Source organism: Lycium ferocissimum, chromosome 5, assembly GCF_029784015.1.
Source record: "Lycium ferocissimum isolate CSIRO_LF1 chromosome 5, AGI_CSIRO_Lferr_CH_V1, whole genome shotgun sequence".
In the NCBI taxonomy this organism is placed as follows: Eukaryota; Viridiplantae; Streptophyta; class Magnoliopsida; order Solanales; family Solanaceae; genus Lycium; species Lycium ferocissimum.
The window spans coordinates 43,593,604-43,615,656 of record NC_081346.1 but is presented as its reverse complement, the minus strand read 5'-3'; the positions used below and the strand labels follow the sequence as shown (position 1 = coordinate 43,615,656).

General features: G+C 39.8%; 1 protein-coding gene across 1 annotated transcript; it reads left to right on the top strand.

The window, feature by feature from the left end:
- The first annotated feature begins 568 nt into the window (after window positions 1–568).
- LOC132057773 (uncharacterized) lies at window positions 569–1,716 on the top strand. The gene is made up of 3 exons (XM_059450376.1): window positions 569–797; window positions 1,059–1,185; window positions 1,566–1,716. The coding sequence occupies exons 1-3, from the start codon at window positions 569–571 to the stop codon at window positions 1,714–1,716; spliced, it is 507 nt and encodes a 168-aa protein (XP_059306359.1).
- The last annotated feature ends 20,337 nt before the right edge of the window (window positions 1,717–22,053 follow it).

The window sequence follows — 22,053 nt, the reverse complement described above, 5'->3', positions numbered from 1 at the left end:
CTCTCAAAAGGTCATCCTTCAAGGGTTTCCTACGAAGTTGGAATGTCTGATAAATGAATTTTCAAGTTAAGTGATGAATTTATAGCACTGGGATATTTTGGACCCCCCTACTTCACTGAGCTAGGGCTATGGCAATCCCCTACCTCTCTTTGGTGCGAGCTCAGCGAGCTCCCTTATCCATTTCACACTTATCCAAAATTTTACGATTTTTGACTGTTTCGACATTGCTCAGTAAAATGGTTATAACTTCTAGCACAAAGATTTGTTTGAACTCCACAATATACCATTGGAAATATATTTCAAAGGGATACAACTTTCATGTTTTAAGTTTTCTCTAATTCTTAACAAATTTGCACGAAAATGGCCCAGAAGATAGACCTACCGAAACTTAGGCGAGTTTAAGAGCCCTTAAGAACTTCACTAGTTGGTTTGACTTTAAAACAACTACCTACCACCCGAATTCATCTCGAACGGGTTCATAGATAAAAATCATCTTAATCCTAGTTTTTACATATTCACACCTAACTCAAATTTACGGGGTGTTACATTATCAGTCTTTTCCCATGACATGTATGCATTGATAGATCCAGGTTCTACTTTATCATACGTCACTCCTTTTATTGTCGTTAGGTTTGGGATAAAACCTGAGAATATTAGGCCTTTTGAGGTATCTACACTTGTTGAAGACCCGGTGATAGCTAGACCAGTTTACAGGAATTGTGTAGTTATAATTTCCAATCGACATACCGTAGCAGACTTGATTGAGTTGGATATGATGGACTTTAATGTTATTATGGGTATGGACTAGTTGGCTTCTTGTTATGCTAACGTTGATTGTAGAACAAAGATGGTCCGATTTCAGTTCCCAGGAGAGTCAATTCTGGAGTGGAAAGGTAATACAGCTTCGCCGAGGGGTAGCTTTATTTCCTATCTCAAGGCAAGGAAGATGATCGCAAAAGGTTGGATTTATCATATTGATCGAGTTCGAAATGCAGAAGCAGAACCACCGACCCTTCATTTTATTCTGGTGGTTAATGAATATCCAAATATGTTTCCAGACAAACTCTCAGTCCTTCCACCTGAACAAGAGATTGAATTTGCTATCGATGTTCTACCAGTTACTCAACCGATATCTATTCCCCCTTATAGGATGGCCCCTGCTGAGCTGAAAGAATTGAAGGAGCAGTTGAAAGATTTGCCCGAGAAGGGCTTTATTAGGCCTAGTACGATGACATGGAGAGCACCAGTATTATTTGTAAGGAAGAAAGATGGCTCGTTGCAAATGTGTATAGATTACAGACAGTTGACTAAGGTGACGAAAAAGAACAAGTATCCGCTCCCGAGGATTGACGATTTATTTGATCAGTTGCAGGGTGCCAGATGCTTTTCAAAGATAGACTTGAGATCAGGTTATCATCAGGTTATCATCAGGTTAGGGTCAGAGAGAAGGATATTCTGAAGATAGCATTCAGGACCAGATATGGTCACTTAGAGTTTCTTGTGATGTCTTTTGGGTTGACTAATGCGCCAGCAGTATTTATGAATTTGATGAACGGCACATTCAGACCCTTCTTAGATCAGTTTGTGATTGTGATTCTTGATGATATTATAGTCTACTCTCAATCAGAGGCAGAGCATGCGGATCATTTGCTTGCTATGCTCAGAGTTCTTCAGAATCAGAAGTTGTATGCAAAGTTCTCTAAATACGAGTTCTAGTTGAATTCTGTGGCTTTCCTAGGGCATATTGTATCAGATAAAGGCATTAGGGTTGATACTCAGAAGATAGAAGCCGTGAAGACTTGGCCAAGACCCACGACACCGACGGAGGTTCGTAGTATTCTGGGGTTGGCAGGATATTGCAGGAGATTTTTAGAGGGCTTCTCCTCTCTTTCAGCGCCATTGATGAAGTTGACACAGAAGGCAGCTAAGTTCCAGTTGACAGACGCTTGTGAGCGAAGTTGAAGAACTGACTGACTTCAGCACCTGTTTTGACACTTCCAGAAGGATCAGAGGGTTATGCTATCTATTGTGACGCCTCGAGCGTCGGATTGGGTTGTGTGTTGATGCAGCATGGTAGGGTTATTCCTTATGCTTCGAGGCAGCTAGGGAAGCCTGAGAAGAACAATCCGACCCATGATTTGGAATTAGCTGCGGTAATTCATGCGCTTAAGGTTTGGAGACATTACTTATATGGTGTTCACGTTGATGTTTACATAGATCATAAGAGCCTTCAGTATATGTTTAAGCAGAAAGAGTTGAATTTACGTCAGAGGCTATGGTTAGAGCTGTTGAAGGATTATGATGTGGATATTCTATACCATCCAGAGAAGGCGAATGTAGTAGTTGATTCCCTTAGCAACAAATCTATTACACCTCAAAAATTTCCCATTAACGTACCATGAATAGACTAACGAAGGGCACGATGTATACGATGTTTTGATAAGTGAGAAATAGCATTTGATGATCATTTGAGGTGAGGGAAGAAAGTTGTCAAGGAAAGCAAGGGATATGTTGTGTGCCGGGCAAGATTTGCGAGTATCGAATTAATGATGGCTTAATGATGTTTTGGAGAAGAGTTATAATGTCCCTTAGATTGGTAATTAGGTGTTAAACAAGTGTTAAGAAGGTTCCATAAGGATAGGAGATCAACGAGTTCGGAAAAAGGCGTGTCACACCCCCGACTTTACTAGGGTGTGATGGGCACCCGACCCATTTCTTGTTACACATGTTCTCTTGGAATCATCTTGGGTCAAAACAAAGTAAAGTAAAATACATAGTAATTTTTTTTTTTTTAAAAAGTAAATAACACATCAACCGGTGGGACTGCTACTTGTTTTTAAGCTAACGCTCTAGACCCGCCACGACTCTTGTCTGCAAGTCTCTAAGCGTAATCATGGACCATAGCACGTGTATGCGGCTCGTGAACTCTCCGGGAGTGAGTGGAGCTTGCCAACCTTCTTTGGAGCATGCGTGAAACGCGGCGCCCACAAGAAGGGGCGTCGGTACGAACAATGTTATGTAAGACATGAATAATAACATAGTAAGAAATAGCATGAACAACAACCGCATAGAAACATAGAACATGTCATGTCAGGTCCTGCACATAGGGATCATATCTTGCATGGAGAACATAGAATATATCATAGAATATCGGAGTAACACCATGCATATGAGTGCCCCTGGGGGCGGATGTCATGCATGCTTACTTGGTCATATTCATAGTACCGCGATCGCCCGCATCAAGGAAGCTCGGCCATAAATCCCCGCGTCCGGGCATCCCGCGTCCGGGATGATAAACGGTGACCAGTGGCAATAAAACAGAGATCCTTCCCAATCCCCAAGTATGCAACAAATCTATTTAGCATGCGAGAGAGCTCAAAGATTATATACCGGAGTGACGTAAGGTCGGACACCTCCCGTCGCATTATGGAGTAATCATGGACGCTTTGTCTCACCTTGGAAGAATGATAATCATAAGGCGAGACTATCAACATAGAGCATATCATAGTATATCGGATCATAGGCATAGCATATCTGACATCATAGAATCGTAGTTGTCATAGAATCATAGTCATCTTAGAATCATGGTCATCATAAAGTCATAGACATCATAGAACCATAGTATTCATAGAATCATAGTTCCCATGGAATCATTCTTAGATCATAGGTCTTAGATTCATAGTCGTTGTTTAGGTCATAAAAAAAGAACCATCAATATTGTAAAACTTGGTTTTTGAAGGAAAAAATATTTTGGAAACAACTTTGTAAACTTTTAGGAAGGAAAATCATGTTTTGTGAGGGTTAAAACAATTATGCTTTAGAGTTAAAATAATAACCAAAAGCTTTTCTTAACTATAGAATGAAAATAAGTCAAAGGGGACAATAAGAAAGAATTAATGATGGACGCCTTTGGAGAAGAGTTTCATAATGTCCTTAGAGTTGGGTCTTATTCTTGCACGTTAGGTGTTTCGACCTTTCTTACGCCTTTCGGGCTCTTTTGGTTCAATGTTAATGAATAGTGACTATTTTTCAGCGTTTCGAGAGTTAGAATGGTTCCGTTGGAGACTCGCTATCTAGGGCATGCCAAGAAAGAAATGCAAAGAGCTTCTTGCCGGGCTCCAAATCTCCGTCCCGATCTAAAAAATCTTGGCTTTGGTCAAGCTTACCAATTACTATTCATAAGATTTGAAACTACAAACATGCGGCACCTCACTGTAAATATACCATGCCGCCAAGTTAAACTTGGCGATTTAAATCAACCAACAACCGGAATGCAACCCGGCCAAACTAACAACATTACCAACAATTATACTAACCATTTCAATCAACACTTCAATATTCAATTCAAGTAACCTTCATGCCTTCCAACTAACACCAATGATCATCTACATTTTTAAATATTATTCCGGGAGCCATTCAAACATGATTTAAGAACATTTCAAGCATTCCATATAATATTTCAAACAACCCAAACCATAGACTAATTTTCAGTTCAACTACATTAGAACCTTGACGATACACTTCTTTCTTTCAAATTCATAAACTATACCAACAATCTCATATGCTAGCAAGATCATTTCCATAACCTTCAAGAAAACATATTGAAATTACATTAGGTCTCATAATCTCAATAAATCATCAAACATTCATTTTCATCATATCATTCTCAACAACAATAGCCAAGAACACTAAATAAATTTGATTCTCTTTTTTTTTTCCTTCAACAAGCAGCCACCATTCGGCCAAGTTTCCATGATCCATGGATTTAGATTCACTTCATCCAAACATATGCAAACCATCCATAACAACATCAAGTAAGCACTAAATATGATTAGCTCTTCACTTCCACCACTACTCTATTCGGCCAAGCATCAATACAACACCAAATTTTCATAGACTTTATTTGTTTCTACACTCCACAACATGCACAAACATATATAAAACATGTAAACAAGATTGAATCTCACCTTCTTCCTCCTCTTCACCATTCGGCTAGGGGTCCTTGTGGCCAAAGCGAGTGGCTTTCTTTCTCCAATAGCTATTCCACGTTGACGAGGGCCTTCTAATGAGGAAACAAGAAGAAACAAATTTTCCATGACCAAGATGGAGGGGCTGGTTTCGGCCAGCCCCTTGGCTGCTTTCCTCCTTCTTTATTTTTCTCCCTTGTTCTTGAAATTTCTAGGAGGGGAAATGGGAAAAGATGACTAATTAGTCATCCCCCCCCCCCCCATGTATATATATATATATTTAGCTCAATCATGTGCTCCTTCTTTTCTTTTTTTTTCTTTTTTTTTCTATTCCACCAAATTTCTCCATTTTTCTAGATTTTTCCTCAAGTCACTAAAGATGAATTTTGCTCCCTTTGTCATCTTTCTTAGTCACATATGCTTGCATCATGTGGGTCCACTTTGAATTTCTTTTCCAACAAGTCATGCATAAAAATTTCCAATTCCAAGTTTACCCTTAAATTTCCATGACAATAACATTTACAAGTGCGCACCCAACCAAACTAAAATATAACCTCGTCCTCAACTTCCCCGCCATTAACTCGAAATATTCCAACGTGCAAAATGCGAGGTGTAACATCCTTCCCCCCTTTTGGAACATTCGTCCTCGAATGTTCGACTAATCTTGGTCCTCATAAGCACCTCGAGGAGCTCCCTTTTAAAGCTATTCCCATCCTTTATATTAGCTCTTAAGTTATCCGATATCATCCTCTTTGTCATGCTACTCTTCCTCTTCATACACGTCCATTTTACGTCGCACTACTCAAAGTTTGTGCGAACTCCTCATATTACCTTAAACATCATCCGGACTTCTATCCGCTCATTGTCGGTTTCCCCGACCTTACCAATTCACTTCGATGGGGCCTCCTTAACAGCTCGAGTGTTCATATTAAATATGTTGTCTATACCTTATCCTTACATTCCTCTAGTAACACTATACCATTATTCATTTATTCTTCGTCTCATATCTTTATTCCCAATCTCAATCTATAGTAGGATAATAACAAAAAGCTTACTTTACGAAGTTTACTCTTCTTTGTCGCTCGAACTTGTACCCTTGCTCGATTAATGCCTTTCGTATCGTAACTTTGGGTCGTAGGGATTCACATGTTCACCGATACCATCATATTTGAGATGTCCTACACCTTCACATATGCATATATTCAATATTACGTCCAATATTTCCGTGCCTATCCTAGTCTTATGGATGTCTCTTCACCAAGCAAGTTTGCCTCGTCCTACACGTCTTCTTATGATCTCTAACCATCCCATATATCTTAGTTTCCCTTAGGCTACCCTAACCTCTCATGTGTCTCTTAGGGAACATATAAAATTTCTCGAAAGTTGTATAAATTGCTCCCAAAGCACGCTTAACCTCGAAACTGCTGTCTTCACGAGTATAATCGCGTCCACTTCCTATAACCTTTATTACATATCCTAAGTCAAAGTCTTACGTTATTTTCATAACACGTCCTTTCCTTAAAAATTACCATTTTGCCCCTTTCTCGGTTGAATGTTCACCTTTCACTTGTGTGCATAACCACTTCTTATCGAACCTTTTCCCGAGATAGTGATCGCATCTTCGTCGTCATGCCAAATCCATAACCCTTCTTGAAACATCGCATCTCGTTTATTGTCTGTTTATCGTATTTCCTTTTCACGCTTCTTTCTCTTAGACATGCCCATTCTGGTAGGGCCTTCTTTATTATCTTCACTATTCAGATCCGCACACAGCGAATTAACAATACCTTGCGATGTATACAACTCATCTCGGCCATACCGAGCCCAGCTATCGGGTGGCGAACGTAACATCAATTTTGTCCTTTAACTTTCCATATCACTTCTCGCTTTCTTTCGTCGTAGGTAAGGCCTGCGTAGGAGATTCCATTTTCCTATTGGCTCTATGATCATAGGACAGAAAGAAGGTTCCTAAATGCCCCGGCCTCCTTTTATAAATGTGGCCGGCTTCACACCCATAAAAACGGGACTCTTCCACGACTTTGCGTACAACCCTTCCGACCTGCTCTGATAACTACACCCCCCGAGTCTATGATGGGCACCCGACCCGTATTCGAATAGCACATGTTCTCTTGGAATCATAAAAGTAAAGTAAAATACATAGTAAATTTTTTTTTTTTAAAAGAGATACATTTTTAAGCTGAGCACGATCTCTCGCCCCGAATCATGGACCATGAGTCTATGACTATAAGGAGCCTAACATATGTATACTTCTACTCGTGCGGGGGTATGAAAGAGACAGGGGCGCGCACGAACAATGTACAGTATGTAAGACATGAATAATAACATAGTAAGAAATGTATGCATGAACAACAACCGCATGAAACATGAACATGTCATGTCAAGTCTAAAGGGATCATATCCTAGAACATAGAGATATCATAGAATATCCCTGGCCATATGAGTACCCCGGGGGGCGGATGTTAATGCTTCTTAGTATATCGAGTCATAGTACCGCACGAGGCGGCTCGCCGACATGCTACTCCCGGCTTTCTCCGGCATCCCGTGGGATGATAAGCACTGTGTGGCAATAAAAACAGATCCTTCCTAATCCCCAACGTTATCCCCCAACCCTTGGTCATATTTAGCATGCAAGAGAGCCCAAGGAGAATTATATACTTATCGGAGATGTGACACCTCCGATTTATGACTACGCTTTTGTCCATTGGAAGAACGATAATCATGGGGTCCAACTTATAGAGCATATCATAGTATATCGGATCATAGGCATAGCATATCGACATCATAGCCATAGTTGCCTTTAATGTTCATAAAGTCATAGACATTAATAGTATTCATAGATATATGGAATCATAGTCATCTTAGGATCATAGGATCTTAGATGTTGATTAAAAAAAGAACCATCAATATTGTAAAACTTGGTATTTTTGGAAACACTTGTAAACTTTTAGGAAGGAAAATCATGTTTTGGAATCGATTAGTTAAAACAATTATGTATAGTTAAAATAACACTCTTTTCTTAACTATAGAATGAAAATAAGTCAAAGGGGACAATAAGAAAGAATTAGAGTGGGCCCGCCTCGGTCGGAAGAGGCGGCGTAGACAATACGGTAATACGTTTCATAGTATTGCTTATGAAAGCCTTAGAGTGATCGGGTCTTATTCTTGCACGTACTAGGGTGTTTCGACCTTTCTTACACCTTTCGGTCTTTTGGTTCAATGTTACGAATGAATAGTGACTATTTTTCAACCGCGCGATTTCGAGAGTTAGAATGGTTCCCGAGGCGCGAAACCGGGACTACATATCTAGGGCATACCAAGAAAGAAATGCAAAGTCTTACATACCTTTTCCGCTTCTTGCCGGGCTCCAAATCTCCGTCCCAATCTCGCCAAAATCTTCACTTTGGTCAAGCTTACCAATTACTATTCATAAGATTTGAAACTCTAATCTTGAATTTCTTGCTGCCAGAAATTTTTGCATATGAATATACCATGCCGCCAAGTTAAACTTGGCCGATTTAAATCAACCAACAACACAGGAATGCAACTTAGGCCAAACTAACAACATTACCAACAATTATACTAACCATTTCAATCAACACTTCAATATTCAATTCAAGTAACCTTCATGCCTTCCAACTAACACCAATGATCATCTGTTTAAATATTATTCCGAGGCCATTCAAACATGATTTAAGAACATTTCAAGCATTCCATATAATATTTCAAACAACCCAAACCATAGACTAATTTTCCCGAGACCCTTCAACTACATTAGAACCTTGACGATACACTTCTTTCTTTCAAATTCATAAACTATACCAACAATCTCATATGCTAGCAAGATCATTTCCATAACCTTCAAGAAAACATATTGAAATTACATTAGGTTCCGATTCAGCCCACATAATCTCAACTTCAACATAAATCATCAAACATTCATTTTCATCATATCATTCTCAACAACAATAGCCAAGAACACTAAATAAATTTGATTCTCTTTTTTTTTTTTTCCTTCAACAAGCGACCACCATTCGGCCAAGTTTCCAATTTACATGAGTCCATGGATTTCATTCACTTCACATGCCAAACATATGCAAACCATCCATAACAACATCAAGTAAGCACTAAATATGATTAGTTCACTTCCACCCACCTACTCTATTCGGCCAAGCATCAATACAACACCAAATTTTCATAGACTTTATTTGTTTCTACACTCCACAACATGCACAAACATATATAAAACATGTAAACAAGATTGAATCTCACCTTCTTCCTCCCTCTTCACCATTCGGCTAGGTCCTTGTGGCCAAAGCGAGTGGCTTTCTTTCTCCAATAGCTATTCCACGTTGACGAGGGCCTTCTAATTAGTGAGGAAACAAGAAGAAACAAATTTTCCATGACCAAGATGGAGGGTTGGTTCGGCCCGGAGGTGCCTCCTTCTTCATTTTTCTCCCTTGTTCTTGAAATTTCTAGGAGGGGAAATGGGAAAAGATGACTAATTAGTCATCCCCCCCCCCCATGTATATATATATATTTAGCCATGCACATGGCTGATCATGTGCTCCTTCTTTTCTTTTTTTTTCTTTTTTTTTTCTATTCCACCAAATTTCTCCATTTTTCTAGATTTTTCCTCAAGTCACTAAAGATGAATTTTGCTCCCTTTGTCATCTTTCTTAGTCACATATGCTTGCATCATGTGGGCCATAGTCCACTTTGAATTTCTTTTCCAACAAGTCATGCATAAAAATTTCCAATTCCAAGTTTACCCTTAAATTTCCATGACAATAACATTTACAAGTGCACCCAACCAAACTAAAATATAACCTCGTCCTCAACTTCCCGCCATTAACTCGAAATATTCCAACGTGCAAAAATGCGAGGTGCTGTAACAATTATACGGCCAAACATACTGGCCGTATGTTCAATATATCCCGGTGGCAACTCCAACGGACCAAATATACGGCACGTACATACGGTCCATATAATTTATACGGACTTGTATATTGGTCCGTATGTCCCAGTCGGACCAATTTTTTAAGTTAATATAAGGACCCTCTCTCATTTAATTCATTTCATTTCCTCACTTCACACTTCAAGAATCCTAGATCTATGATCAACTTCATCAAACCAACAAAATTAAGTGTATGAAACCCATTGAAGTTCATCTAAGCCAAGAAATTCCAATGGAAGTGAAATAGGGTTTTGGTGCAAGAAGAGTATTTGTACTCAAGGCTTATTCTTCCATTTTCTAAGGTGAGTTTTATGGTATTTTCATGTTGTTTGAGGCATTGAAAAGTTGAAACACTTGGATTGTAGAAGGAAATAGGAAATGGGTCATGAATGTAAGAATAGTGACATTTTGAGTAGTAGTTTGGAATGAGTCATGAATATTGATATGTTGTGATTAAGGTTATGAATGACATTTAGAACATGGAATAAGTATTATATGTGAGAAAATGCAATAGTAAACTATGACCATAATTGAGGAATATGAAAATTGTGAAATGTGAATAATGTAGATGAATGATGATTGTTGCTTATAATATTGTGAGTGTTGTTATGGATGTTTGGGAGTTGATATGTGACGTGAGGAAAGTTGTATAAACAAAGGAGATGCGATTTTCTCTAGCTTTAGTAAGCACGTTCTTATAATTGATTGTAATGTTAACGAACTTTCTTGAAAGGTAGAAATGTGAGCATCGAAGGAGAACAATCAAGCGATAGAATTGTTAAACGAAAGAGGGTCAGGCTAGTCCTTTCTTTCTAAGGTACGAATCTTATGGCATGATTTTCCCTCCTTCTCCACAATTTTCCTACATTAGAAAACTAAGAGTCTATGTTTATGAATAGCCATACGAGATAAAGATAAGAGATACATTATGAGCACGATAATGATGACGATGAGTCTATGACTATAAGGAGCTACATATGTATAAGATAAAAGAAGAGGAAGACACAAGTATGATAATGGATAATTCTACCTAAAGTGAGATATGATGCCCATGAAGTTAATGATTCTAAGTATGGTTCCATCGATGCTTTTTCTTGTGTACACTCATCTTAAAACGTTATTCCCCTCAAGGTGAGATGTGATGATTATGACTACTCCATAACGTAATTGGGGGTCCACGACCTCATGTCACCCCGACATCGCCATAGTTGCCTTTAATGTTCTAATGTATGATTTAATGATAGATATATATATGATGTTGATTTCATTTATGTATTTTCATGTATATGTATGTATGTATGTATATATATACTCCCATATGGATACCATCGAGTCCGAAGGGCGAGCATTACGGATACCATCGAGTCCCGAAAGGGCGAGCACGATTCTTTTCTCCTATACGGCCGGCACGTAGATATCTTATTGTAAGTTATTGCATATGTAAGCGTGTGGATGTAACAAGTGTATCTCTAGGAGAATAAAAGGGTAAATACGTATGAAGAATGTTTTAAAAAGTATTATGAGAAATGAACGGTTCTTTTATCTTATGCTATTCCTCGTACTTTCTTATCATGTTATTATCCACGCCTTACATGTGCATATTGCCCACTTACGCCCGTTTTCTTTGGACGTTGTGTTCATGCCCAGGAGGTGACCCAGATTCATAGGAGGGATCTTGAGGGCACTCTATTGTTAGAGGTGCCATTGATTATTATTTTGTGTACATAAATGTTTTGGGCACAACGGGGTCTGTCCATCCATATATCTAGTCAGATACGCGTATGTGGGTAGTATCGTCTCACGATGTCCTTATTGTATGTATATTATTTTGATAGCCGAAGGGCATATGTATATAAAGGTAATTATGTTTTAAGGTGAAAAATGGTTTTCCTATGATTTGAATATAAGATTAATGAATGAACGCTTGATGTGTACGATGGGTAAAGGTTTGAGCGACGCTCGGTGGTTAGCCCCGGGTACCCGTCATGGCCCCTAGTAGGGTCGTGACAAAATCAATGGGTAGTTGCTCATGTCCCCATGTCTTATGTCATGGTATTCACATATTCACGTTCTATGTCATACTAATCATGTTTCAATGTACGCATGTTCCATGTTACGTCCTTCATGTCAATGTACTTAGGCCATATATATGTTTAGGTCCTAATGTCTCATATGATTCGTGCCTACGATTCTTTTCTCCTAATCTTATGTATTCCATTCACGATAATGATGTTGAAGAATGAAAAGAAAGGTAAGTTATGTGTCTTCATGTTGTGTAAGGCCAACAGGAGCCATGTCTATGATTATCGAATCGTCTTGTCATGATATGCTTATTATGATACGCTATAAGGCTTGTGTATATGCTCTGGTTAGCTGCTAGGTGTTGGAGAAATGCTGGGTTAGTCTTACTTACAAAGGAAACTCTACCGAAATTTTTATAGTTAGTCATATTTCTAGCCATGACTATCATTTGAGGACGAATGATCCCAAGAGGGAGATAATGTATCACCTTGTACCTTCAGGCTAAGGTTGATATAATGGAACCAATATGGAGAGTGTAGGAAGTATTTTGAAACATAATCAAGGTATAAGGATAGTCTTAGGACAAAGTAAAGTTGGAAGCTATGTTGCAGACCAAGTTTCTATGTGAGTTTGCATAAGGCCTCACTTCAAGTGCGTATAAACCCCATATTGGTTATGAATCTGGGAAAATTATGAGCATGCAAGAGGTAGCCTTTGAAATACTTTTCTAACCATATAAATATTAGATCAATCGGTGTTTTCTACAAGGAGTTATGACCACCATCGAGTGTATGTGATGCACTTTAAATAGAGTGTTGGGCGATGCCCAACCATCGCAAAACCTAATTGTCAATTCCATAAAGGTTTGGGTGATGGTAGGGCAACGCCTTGGGTCCAAAAAGATGTAGAACTCAACTTTAAACGCGAATTTCTGCAATTTCTTTCTATTTCCAGTTCTACAAAGCCCTAGCTCGACTTTTCTCCTCTCTCCTCTCCTCTCCCCATCCTCCCACGCCAAGGTAAGGTTACTCCATGTATTTCTAAGTAATTCTACACTCATACATGGATTATTACAAGATTCTATGCTACAATTTTATGGTTTGCAAGAAATTCCTTCTCAAAGGTTCAACTGAAGGAATTGGAGTTCATCCTCAAAAGTTTGCATCTTTCTTGAGATTTTGGAGAGATCAAGGTAAGTAAGGCTAACTCTCTACATGTGGGAACGTTATCTTTCTTCCCCACACCACGTTCATTCATATCTCCACGTTTTCTCCCCAATAGAAAGATTATTCCCTAAATTATGAAAAGTCTATGTCTTTAACTATGTAATGTTGTATTCACTCATGTTATTACATTCCGTATGTCATGAATTCTCTACGTATCCATGAATGTTCATAAATTCGATTCCATGAATTCCAATATGAAAGATGAACTTTAATTGTTCTGATGATCTCTTAATGATCTTATGTTATATAGACTTATGCTATGGTTAACAAGATAAAGTATGATATGAATTTATGAACACACAAGCCACTTTTACCTCTGAATGCCATGAATTCCTTATGAAAATCCTTGGATTCCCATTATTGTCTATTCCACGAATCATATGTTCGAATGTCAATAATATGAAGGTTTCTCAACTTATGATACTTCTTCTAAAATGGTATAAATATGATTAACCTATGTGTTACGCACTTATGTTATGATCTTCATGATGATTCTATGGCTTATGAACTCATGACATGGTTCACAAAATTATATCAAATTGAAGAGACGTAATTGTGTCGATTGATAAACATTTCTAAATTCAAGAATTCCTCCTATAATTTGATGACCTTATGATTCACATACTCATAACATGAATTACGGAGTGATGAACACTTTACTTAGGCTCGAGGCTACATGTTGATACATATACTTGGGCCTGAGACTACATGATATATACTTATACTTGGGCCCGAGGCCACATGTTATAAACCCCTTGTAAATAGGTGAATCCCCCATTTCAAAATAAGTACTGTACGGTTAAGATATTCATGTGTCACGACCCAATTTAATAAGCCGTGAAGGCACTAACTCCCACCAAGTTAGTAAGCCATCCACAACCGGTTAGAACAATTTATTAAGAAAATTAATGCGGAAAGAAAATCATACAAGTCAATTTAAGGTCATAATTGTCACGACCCAACCGGAGGGCCATGACGGGCACCCGGAGCTAACCTACCGAGCACCTCACTACTACATCTCATAGTCACATCTAGATTGGCCACAAGGATAACTCATGAAAATCATAACCTGAAAGAGACACCATTTCAATAGATATAAGCACATCTATGTAAACATCATAACCTATGCCCATATGTACAAGCCGACAAGGCTGCCAAAATGATATAAAAACATGAACCGATGGGGTTACAAAACATCTAACTATATACCTCTATCTACGAGCCTCTACAAGGAGTGCATAACATCATAAAGATGGGATAGGACCCCGCCATGCCCATATGTACACAAAGGGATAGTACCGGCTAATCTGCAACTCCGAAAACAAATGGAGTGCTCCTGTACAATCACTGAAGAAGTAGCCTAGGGGCCTGGTCCATCTCCCTGCCTACCTGCGAGCATGAATGCAGCGTCCACAAAAAAAAAGAACGTCAATATGAATAATGTGCTGCGAATGTAAGGCATGAATAACAGCATAATGAAAGAATGCGAATAACATGATATGAAGAGATCAAATTATACCTCAGAGGGTGGCTGCCATGCATACTTAATCTTTCTCTAAAGAAGACATTATCGTACATACATAATAATACCGTACCTGGCTATATAAGCTCGGTGTCCCTAGTACCCGGCCTTAACAAGGCTCGGTGTTCCCCTGTACTCGGCCATAACAGGGCTCGGTGTTATCCGTACCCAACTGCAGTGGTGTACACATCTACGTGTTGTACCCGATCAACTATAGCGCGGATCGGTGTCAGAAAATACATACATAATATATAAAGCATAAATGAGGGTTCAAAGGAAACATTACAACTCCATCGGAGTGACACAAGGTCGGTGAACCTCCGATTACCCTTATGGAATCATCATTATCACTATATCTTCTCATTAGGATCAACTATCATCAGATAAGATCAACAACGAATAACAAGACCAATAATATCATAAGAGTATCAAGAACTATAAGCTTTAGCACTTCTAGGAATGGAGTCATCATGGAAGACATTATGAATATCATGAATAGGTTCGCGACAATGGAATCATGCCTTAAGAAAGAACGAATTACCCTTAACATACCTTTACAACTCCTTAATTACTTAATGTTCTCCTCTCAAGCTCGTAAATCTATATTCAAGAGAATTCATACTAAGGTTAAGTCTTGAAAACACTCTTAAGTTCAAACTAGAGCAATTAGTGAGCTAGCGGAATTTGGGCAGCACCTCCCCTATTTTATCAACTTCCATCAAACTCCAAAACAACTCCCAAACAACAATAATAACATCAACAATACCAAAATCAAGAAGTTATATTCAATTTAATCTCAAATTTATCCAAAATCCCCTTTCAAGTTCACCTCATAGTCATCAACTTCAATTCAACACTTAATGACTTCTCCACTTTAATTCTTTTCCTTTCCAAGAGTTACTAAACCTTTACATCAACTCAATCATATAAATAATAGGAAGAACATACCTTATAATAGAAGAACTTCACCTCACTCAACTCCCTCCAAGACCAAGTTCATCACAACTTTGGAGAGAAACAAGAACCATCATCTTCCATGGATTTATCTTGGAGTTTTGATGTTTGATCTTCTCTCTTGATGATGTAGAAGGGTTTGGAATATTGTGGAACCTTCTAATAATGTGGGGAAATAAGTGTGGGAGATGGATATGAAAATGGGATCTTTTGGGACTTAAAAAGGTGTTAAATTCGCCCCCGCATCAATTTGCGATGGAGATACGGCTCAGCATACTGAGTTTGCGGCTGCATCTCCCTTCCTTTACTCGGGGAGGATGTTGGGCAGTGAGAGCTGCCAATTTGGTGAGTAGCCAATAGGTGGCTCAGCATACTGATATTGCCCAATTTTTCCTAGTTTCGCGAAAATGCGCTCCTTTCAATTTATTTGACCTCCAATCCTTATGGAACCTTCTTGGCACTTGTATAAAACTTCATTAACCATCTAAGGGGCCCTATAACTTCCCCTCAAGATAATTCTAAGTAATGTATAACTCAAATGACATGAAATCTTCCCAAAACATCACTCAAGTTTCCAATCCATTAACGAACTTACTTCGGCTAATTCATTTAACTCCGAAACCTTAAGGTACGCACTTGAAATGATAAAATACCCTCCTTAACCTTGTAAGGGCTTCATGTCCACTTTAGGCTTGTGTTAGTTTACTCATAATGAAAATGACATGAAATTTCCAAAGTGTAACATTCTTCCCCCTTAAGAACCTTCGTCCTCGAATGTTAGACTCTTAGGGATTCTATAAAAATTTCGCCAGAGTTTCCCCTGTAAATATGCTACTACCATCCTGTCACAACAACCTAAAATATACAATGCCTCACAGGGCTACAATAACAACAACAACAATAATGGCCACACACGACCAAAAAATCATCAAAAGAAAGCATTATGTACCTAAAGGCAACGGTGGCTCTGTCTGAACCTTCTCTGGGAGTGGAAACAAATCTGGATACCTGAACTTCATATCTTCCTCAACTTCCTAGGTCATTTCTTCCCTATTATTATTTCTCCATAGAACTTTAACTGAAACTACATCTTTGGTTCTTAATCTCCAAACCTGTCTATCTAGAATAGCAATGGAAACTTCTTCATAGGATAATTGCTCGGTGACCTGGACATCATCTACGGGTACAACTCTAGAAGGGTCTTCAATGCACTTGCGAATCATTGATACATGGAAAACCGGATGAACACATAGAAAATCGGATGAACTGACTCCAAGTCTGAAGGTAGATCTAACTCATAAGCTACCTGACCCGCTTTGCGTACAAACTTGTAAGGCCCAATATACCGAGGACTAAGCTTACCCTTTTTACAAAATCTCATTACGCCCTTCATCGGCGACACCTTTAAGAATACCCAATCATTAACTTGAAATTCTAAGTCTCGTCGGCGATTATCTGCATAAGACTTCTGACGACTCTGAGATGTCAATAATCGGTCCCGAATAAGCTTGACCTTTTCCATTGCTTGCTGGATCAAATCTGGCCCTATTAACTTAGTCTCTCCCACTTCGAACCACCCAATTAGTGATCTACACTTGCGCCCATATAGAGATTCATACGGAGCCATCTGGATGCTGGAGTGATAACTATTGTTATATGCAAACTCAATGAGCGGTAAGTGATCCTCCCAACTACCTCCAAAATCTAACACACATGCCTGTAAAGATATCCTCGAGAGTCTGAATGGTACGCTCAGCTTGTCCATCAGTCTGTGGATGAAATGTTGTGCTAAGACTCACCTGAGTCCCCAAACCTTCTTGGAAAGACTTCCAGAAATTAGCTGTAAACTGTGCTCCTCTATCAGAAATAATGGATACTGGAACACCATGGAGTCGTACTATCTTTTTGACATAAAGCTTTGCATAATCTTCAGCTGAGTATGTAGTTCTGACAGGCTGGAAATGAGCTGACTTTGTGAGTCTATCCACAGTTACCCATATGGAATCATATTAACACTGAGAACGAGGCAAGCCTGTAATGAAATCCATATTAATTACTTCCCATTTCCAAGTTGGAATTCCTTTGGCTTGCAACAATCCCCCAGGTTTCTGATGTTCGATCTTTACCTGCTGACAATTTGGACACTGAGCCACGAACTCCGCTATGTCTCTCTTCATTTCGTCCCACCAATAAATTGACTTAATATCATGATACATCTTTGTCGCTCCCGGATGAACAGAATAACGGGAACAATGGGCTTCTCCCAAAATCTGGTAACGTAATCCTGCAACATCAGGAACACATAATCTACCTCGATATCTAAGAACTCCATCTACATAAATCTCAAAGAATGACTTTTTCTTTTGAGGAAGTGTATCTCTGTAGGAAGTAATATGGGATCCTCATATTGGCGCTCTTTCACTTCAACTACTAATGACGAGACGGTTGAATTCTGGATAGTAACACCCGTATTGCCCGAGTCCATTAATCGAACTCCTAGGCTAGCTAGCTGTTGAAGCTCACGAGCTAACTCTCTTTTCTCTGGCTGAATATCACATAAACCACCCATAGATCTACGGCTAAGTGCATCGGCTACGACGTCCGCTTTCCCCGGATGATATAAGATACTAACATCATATTCTTTTAACAGTTCCAACCATAGCCTTTGCCGCAAATTCAACTCTTTTTGCTTGAAAATATACTGGAGACTCTTGTGATCTGTATAAATATCAACATGAACACCATACAAATAATGCCTCCACATCTTCAATGCATGAATCACTGCCGCCAACTCTAGATCATGGGTCGGATAAATCTGCTCATGTTTCCTCAACTGCCTTGAAGCATAGACAACAACTTTGCCGTGTTGCATTAATATACAAGCTAGTCCAACACCCGAAGCATCACAATAAACGACATAGCCCTTCGACCCTTTTGGAAGTGGTAGAACTGGGGCCGAAGTCAATCTATTCTTTAACTCTTAAAAATTATGCTCGAGCATCCGTCCATTAAAATTTAGCCGTTTTCAGAGCCGGCTTGCGGTGCAAAAAAATAGAAGAAAATCCTTCCACAAACCTTCGTAGTAACACGCCAAGCCTAGAAAACTATGAACTTCGATGAGGTGTCAGTAGGTGCCGGCCAAGTCTTTACGAACTAATCTTATGGGTATCCACCCGAATACCATCAGATGAAATAATGTGCCCTAGAAAATCACAGAATTCAACTAGAACTTATATTTTGAGAATTTTGCATAAAGCTCCCGAGCCTGAAGAACTCTAAGGACAGCACATAGATGATCTGCATGCTCTGCCTCAGATCAAGAATATACCAGGATATTATCGATAAACACAATCACAAACGAATCTAGGAAAGGCCTGAATACACTGTTCATCAAATCCATGAATACCGCTGGCGCATTAGTCAATCCGAACGATATTACTTGAATTTAAAATGACCATATCTAGTTCTGAAGGCCGTTTTCGGAATGTCCTTCTCTCTAACTCTCACTTGGTGATACCCGGATCTTAAGTTTATCTTTGAGAACCATTTGACACCCAGCAACTGATCAAATAGATCATCGATTGTTGGGAGCGGATATTTGTTCTTTATTGTCACCTTATTTAGTTGTGTGTAATCAATACACATTCGCAAGGAGTCGTATTTCTTTCTTACAAATAACACAGGTGTTCCCCACGGTGACGAACTATACCTAATAAAGCCTTTCTTGAGCAAATCCCTCAGTTTCTCCTTCAACTCTTTCAATTCTGCAGGAGCCATTCTATAAGGAGGTATAGATACGGGCTTAGTATCCGGTAGCACATCAATAACAAAATCAATCTCTCGTTCTGGTGGAACACCTGGAAGCTCATCCGAAAACACATCTGGGAACTCATTCACTACTGGGACAGATTGAAGAGTCGGCGGCTTTGCTTCTGTATCTTGAACCCGGACTAAATGATAAATACAACCTTTAGCAATCATCTTCCTTTCCTTGAGATAGAAAATAAACCTACCTTTCGGAGACGTTGTATTACCCTTCCACCCTAAAACTGGTTCTCCCGAAAACTGAAAATGACCTATTTTTGTTCTACAATCAACATTGGCATAACAAGAAGCCAACCAATCCATACCCATAATAACATCAAAATCTACCATATTCAGCTAAATTAGATCAGCCATGGTATGGCAGTCGCAAACTACAACCATAAAATTTCTATACACCCGTCTAGCTATCACTGGATCATCAACGGGTGTAAATACTTCGAAAGGTTTAATCAACTCAGGTGTCACCCCAAACCATCCGGCAGCATAAGGAGTAACATATGACAATGTGGAACCTGGATCAATCAATGCATATACATCGTGAGAGAATACCGATAATATACCTATGACAACATCAGAGGAAGACTCACGATCCTGTCGTCCAGCCGGTGCATAGATACGGTGTTGAGGACCACTTGTACGGGATGCTCCTCCTCTACCTCTACCACGGCCTGCTGGTATCTGTGAGCTTTTCCTTGGAGGGCATACGAATGATGAACAACCAGCTGCTGATCCTGTGGGCTGGAACCTCTCGATGGACAGTTACGCATAATACGGCCTGGCTGACCGCAGGCATAACAAACATCTGAACCTAATCGGCACCGTCCCCAATGTAACTTACCACACTGATTACATCATGGTAAGGTTGGTCTCATCTGGCCTGAATCACCCATATACTGAGAACCTGAAACTCTGACCCGGTCTGGAGTGAATAGGTCAATCAAATCTCTGACCCGCAAATCGTGGAGGTGCACTAGCCACTGAATGGCTTGAGTACCTATAATACGGCTGCCTCTGACCCCCTCTGAACTCACTAACAGGACCTGAGGATCGGGCCCTCTTACTATAACCCCTATAATGCTCACGCTCACTCCTCCGTTGTTGTTGACTTTCTTTGAGATCCTAGGCACGGGCTTGTATACGAGAAATATCCATACCTTCTTGGAGTGAGGCCGTCAAACAATCATCAATCAAATGCGGCCCCAAACTATTCACAAATCGGTGAACACGATCTTCTATGTCAGCCACCATAGCTGGAGCATACCTAGCCAAATAATTAAAACGAAGGCTATACTCTCAGTCACTCAGGTTCCCCTGTCTGAGGTTCAAAAATCTATCAGCTCTGGCTCGTCGAACCTCTGGCGGCAAATAATGCCAAAGGAAAACATCCACAAACTCTTGCCATACCAGTGGAGGCGCGTTAACTCCCCTAGAAGACATCCAGATAGCATACCAGTGAACAACAACATCCCTTAATTTATAGGAAGCCAACTCTACTGACTCAACATCCGAAGCATGCATTACCTGCAATGTTCTCAACATCCCAACTATGAAGTTCTGCGGGTCCTCATTCGGTTTTGACCCAAAGAATTCTGGGGGGTCCAAACTAATGAAATTACGGGCTCTAGCACTGAAAGCTCTATCCCCATGACCCGTAACTTACCGCTGAGCCTGAGCGGCTACTAACTGGGTCAATAACTGAATAGCCTCTCTCATAACTTGGCATGAGGCATCTAATGGAGGAACTGGGGGTGCTAGAGCTGGAGCTGAGGCTCCTCCATGCTCCTCTGAAGCAGGCAGAGTGTGAGAGGACCAAGATGGAACCTCATTCTGCGACTTGCCCTCCTCTATATCTGTAAGCGGTACCCACTCAGTCCTCTTATCTGCCACCGACTTGCCCTTCTGGGCTTCTATTGCTTTCCTCTTCACAGGCATCGCTGAAATCATAACACATAGTCAAGAAAGAAGAGTCTTTTTAACATGGCTCTATTGCACGATCTACTATGAAAAAAGAAGGTAAATCATTCCTAAATGCCCGTAGCCTCCTATTTATAAGTGTGGCGCGCTTCACACCCATAAACAAAAATCTACTGCACACAGCTCGTAGACACACCCTAGGATGAACTGCTCTGATACCACTTTTGTCACAACCCAACCGGAGGGCCATGACGGGCACCCGGAGCTAACCTACCGAGCACCTCTCTACTACCTCTCATAGTCATATCTAGATGGGCCACAAGGATAACTCGTGAAAATCATAACCTGAAAGAGACACCATTTCAATAAATATAAGCACGTCTATGTAAACATCATAACCTATGCCCATATGTAGAAACAGACAAGGGGTCGCCAAAATAATATACAAAACATGAACCGATGGGGTTACAAAACATCTAACTATATACCTCTGTCTACGAGCCTCTACAAGGAGTGCATAACAACATAAAGACGGGACAGGACCCCGCCATGCCCATATGTACACAAACGAATAGTACCGGCTAATCTGCAGCTCCGAAAACAAATGGAGCGCTCCTGTACAATCACTGAAGAAGCAGCCTATAGGTC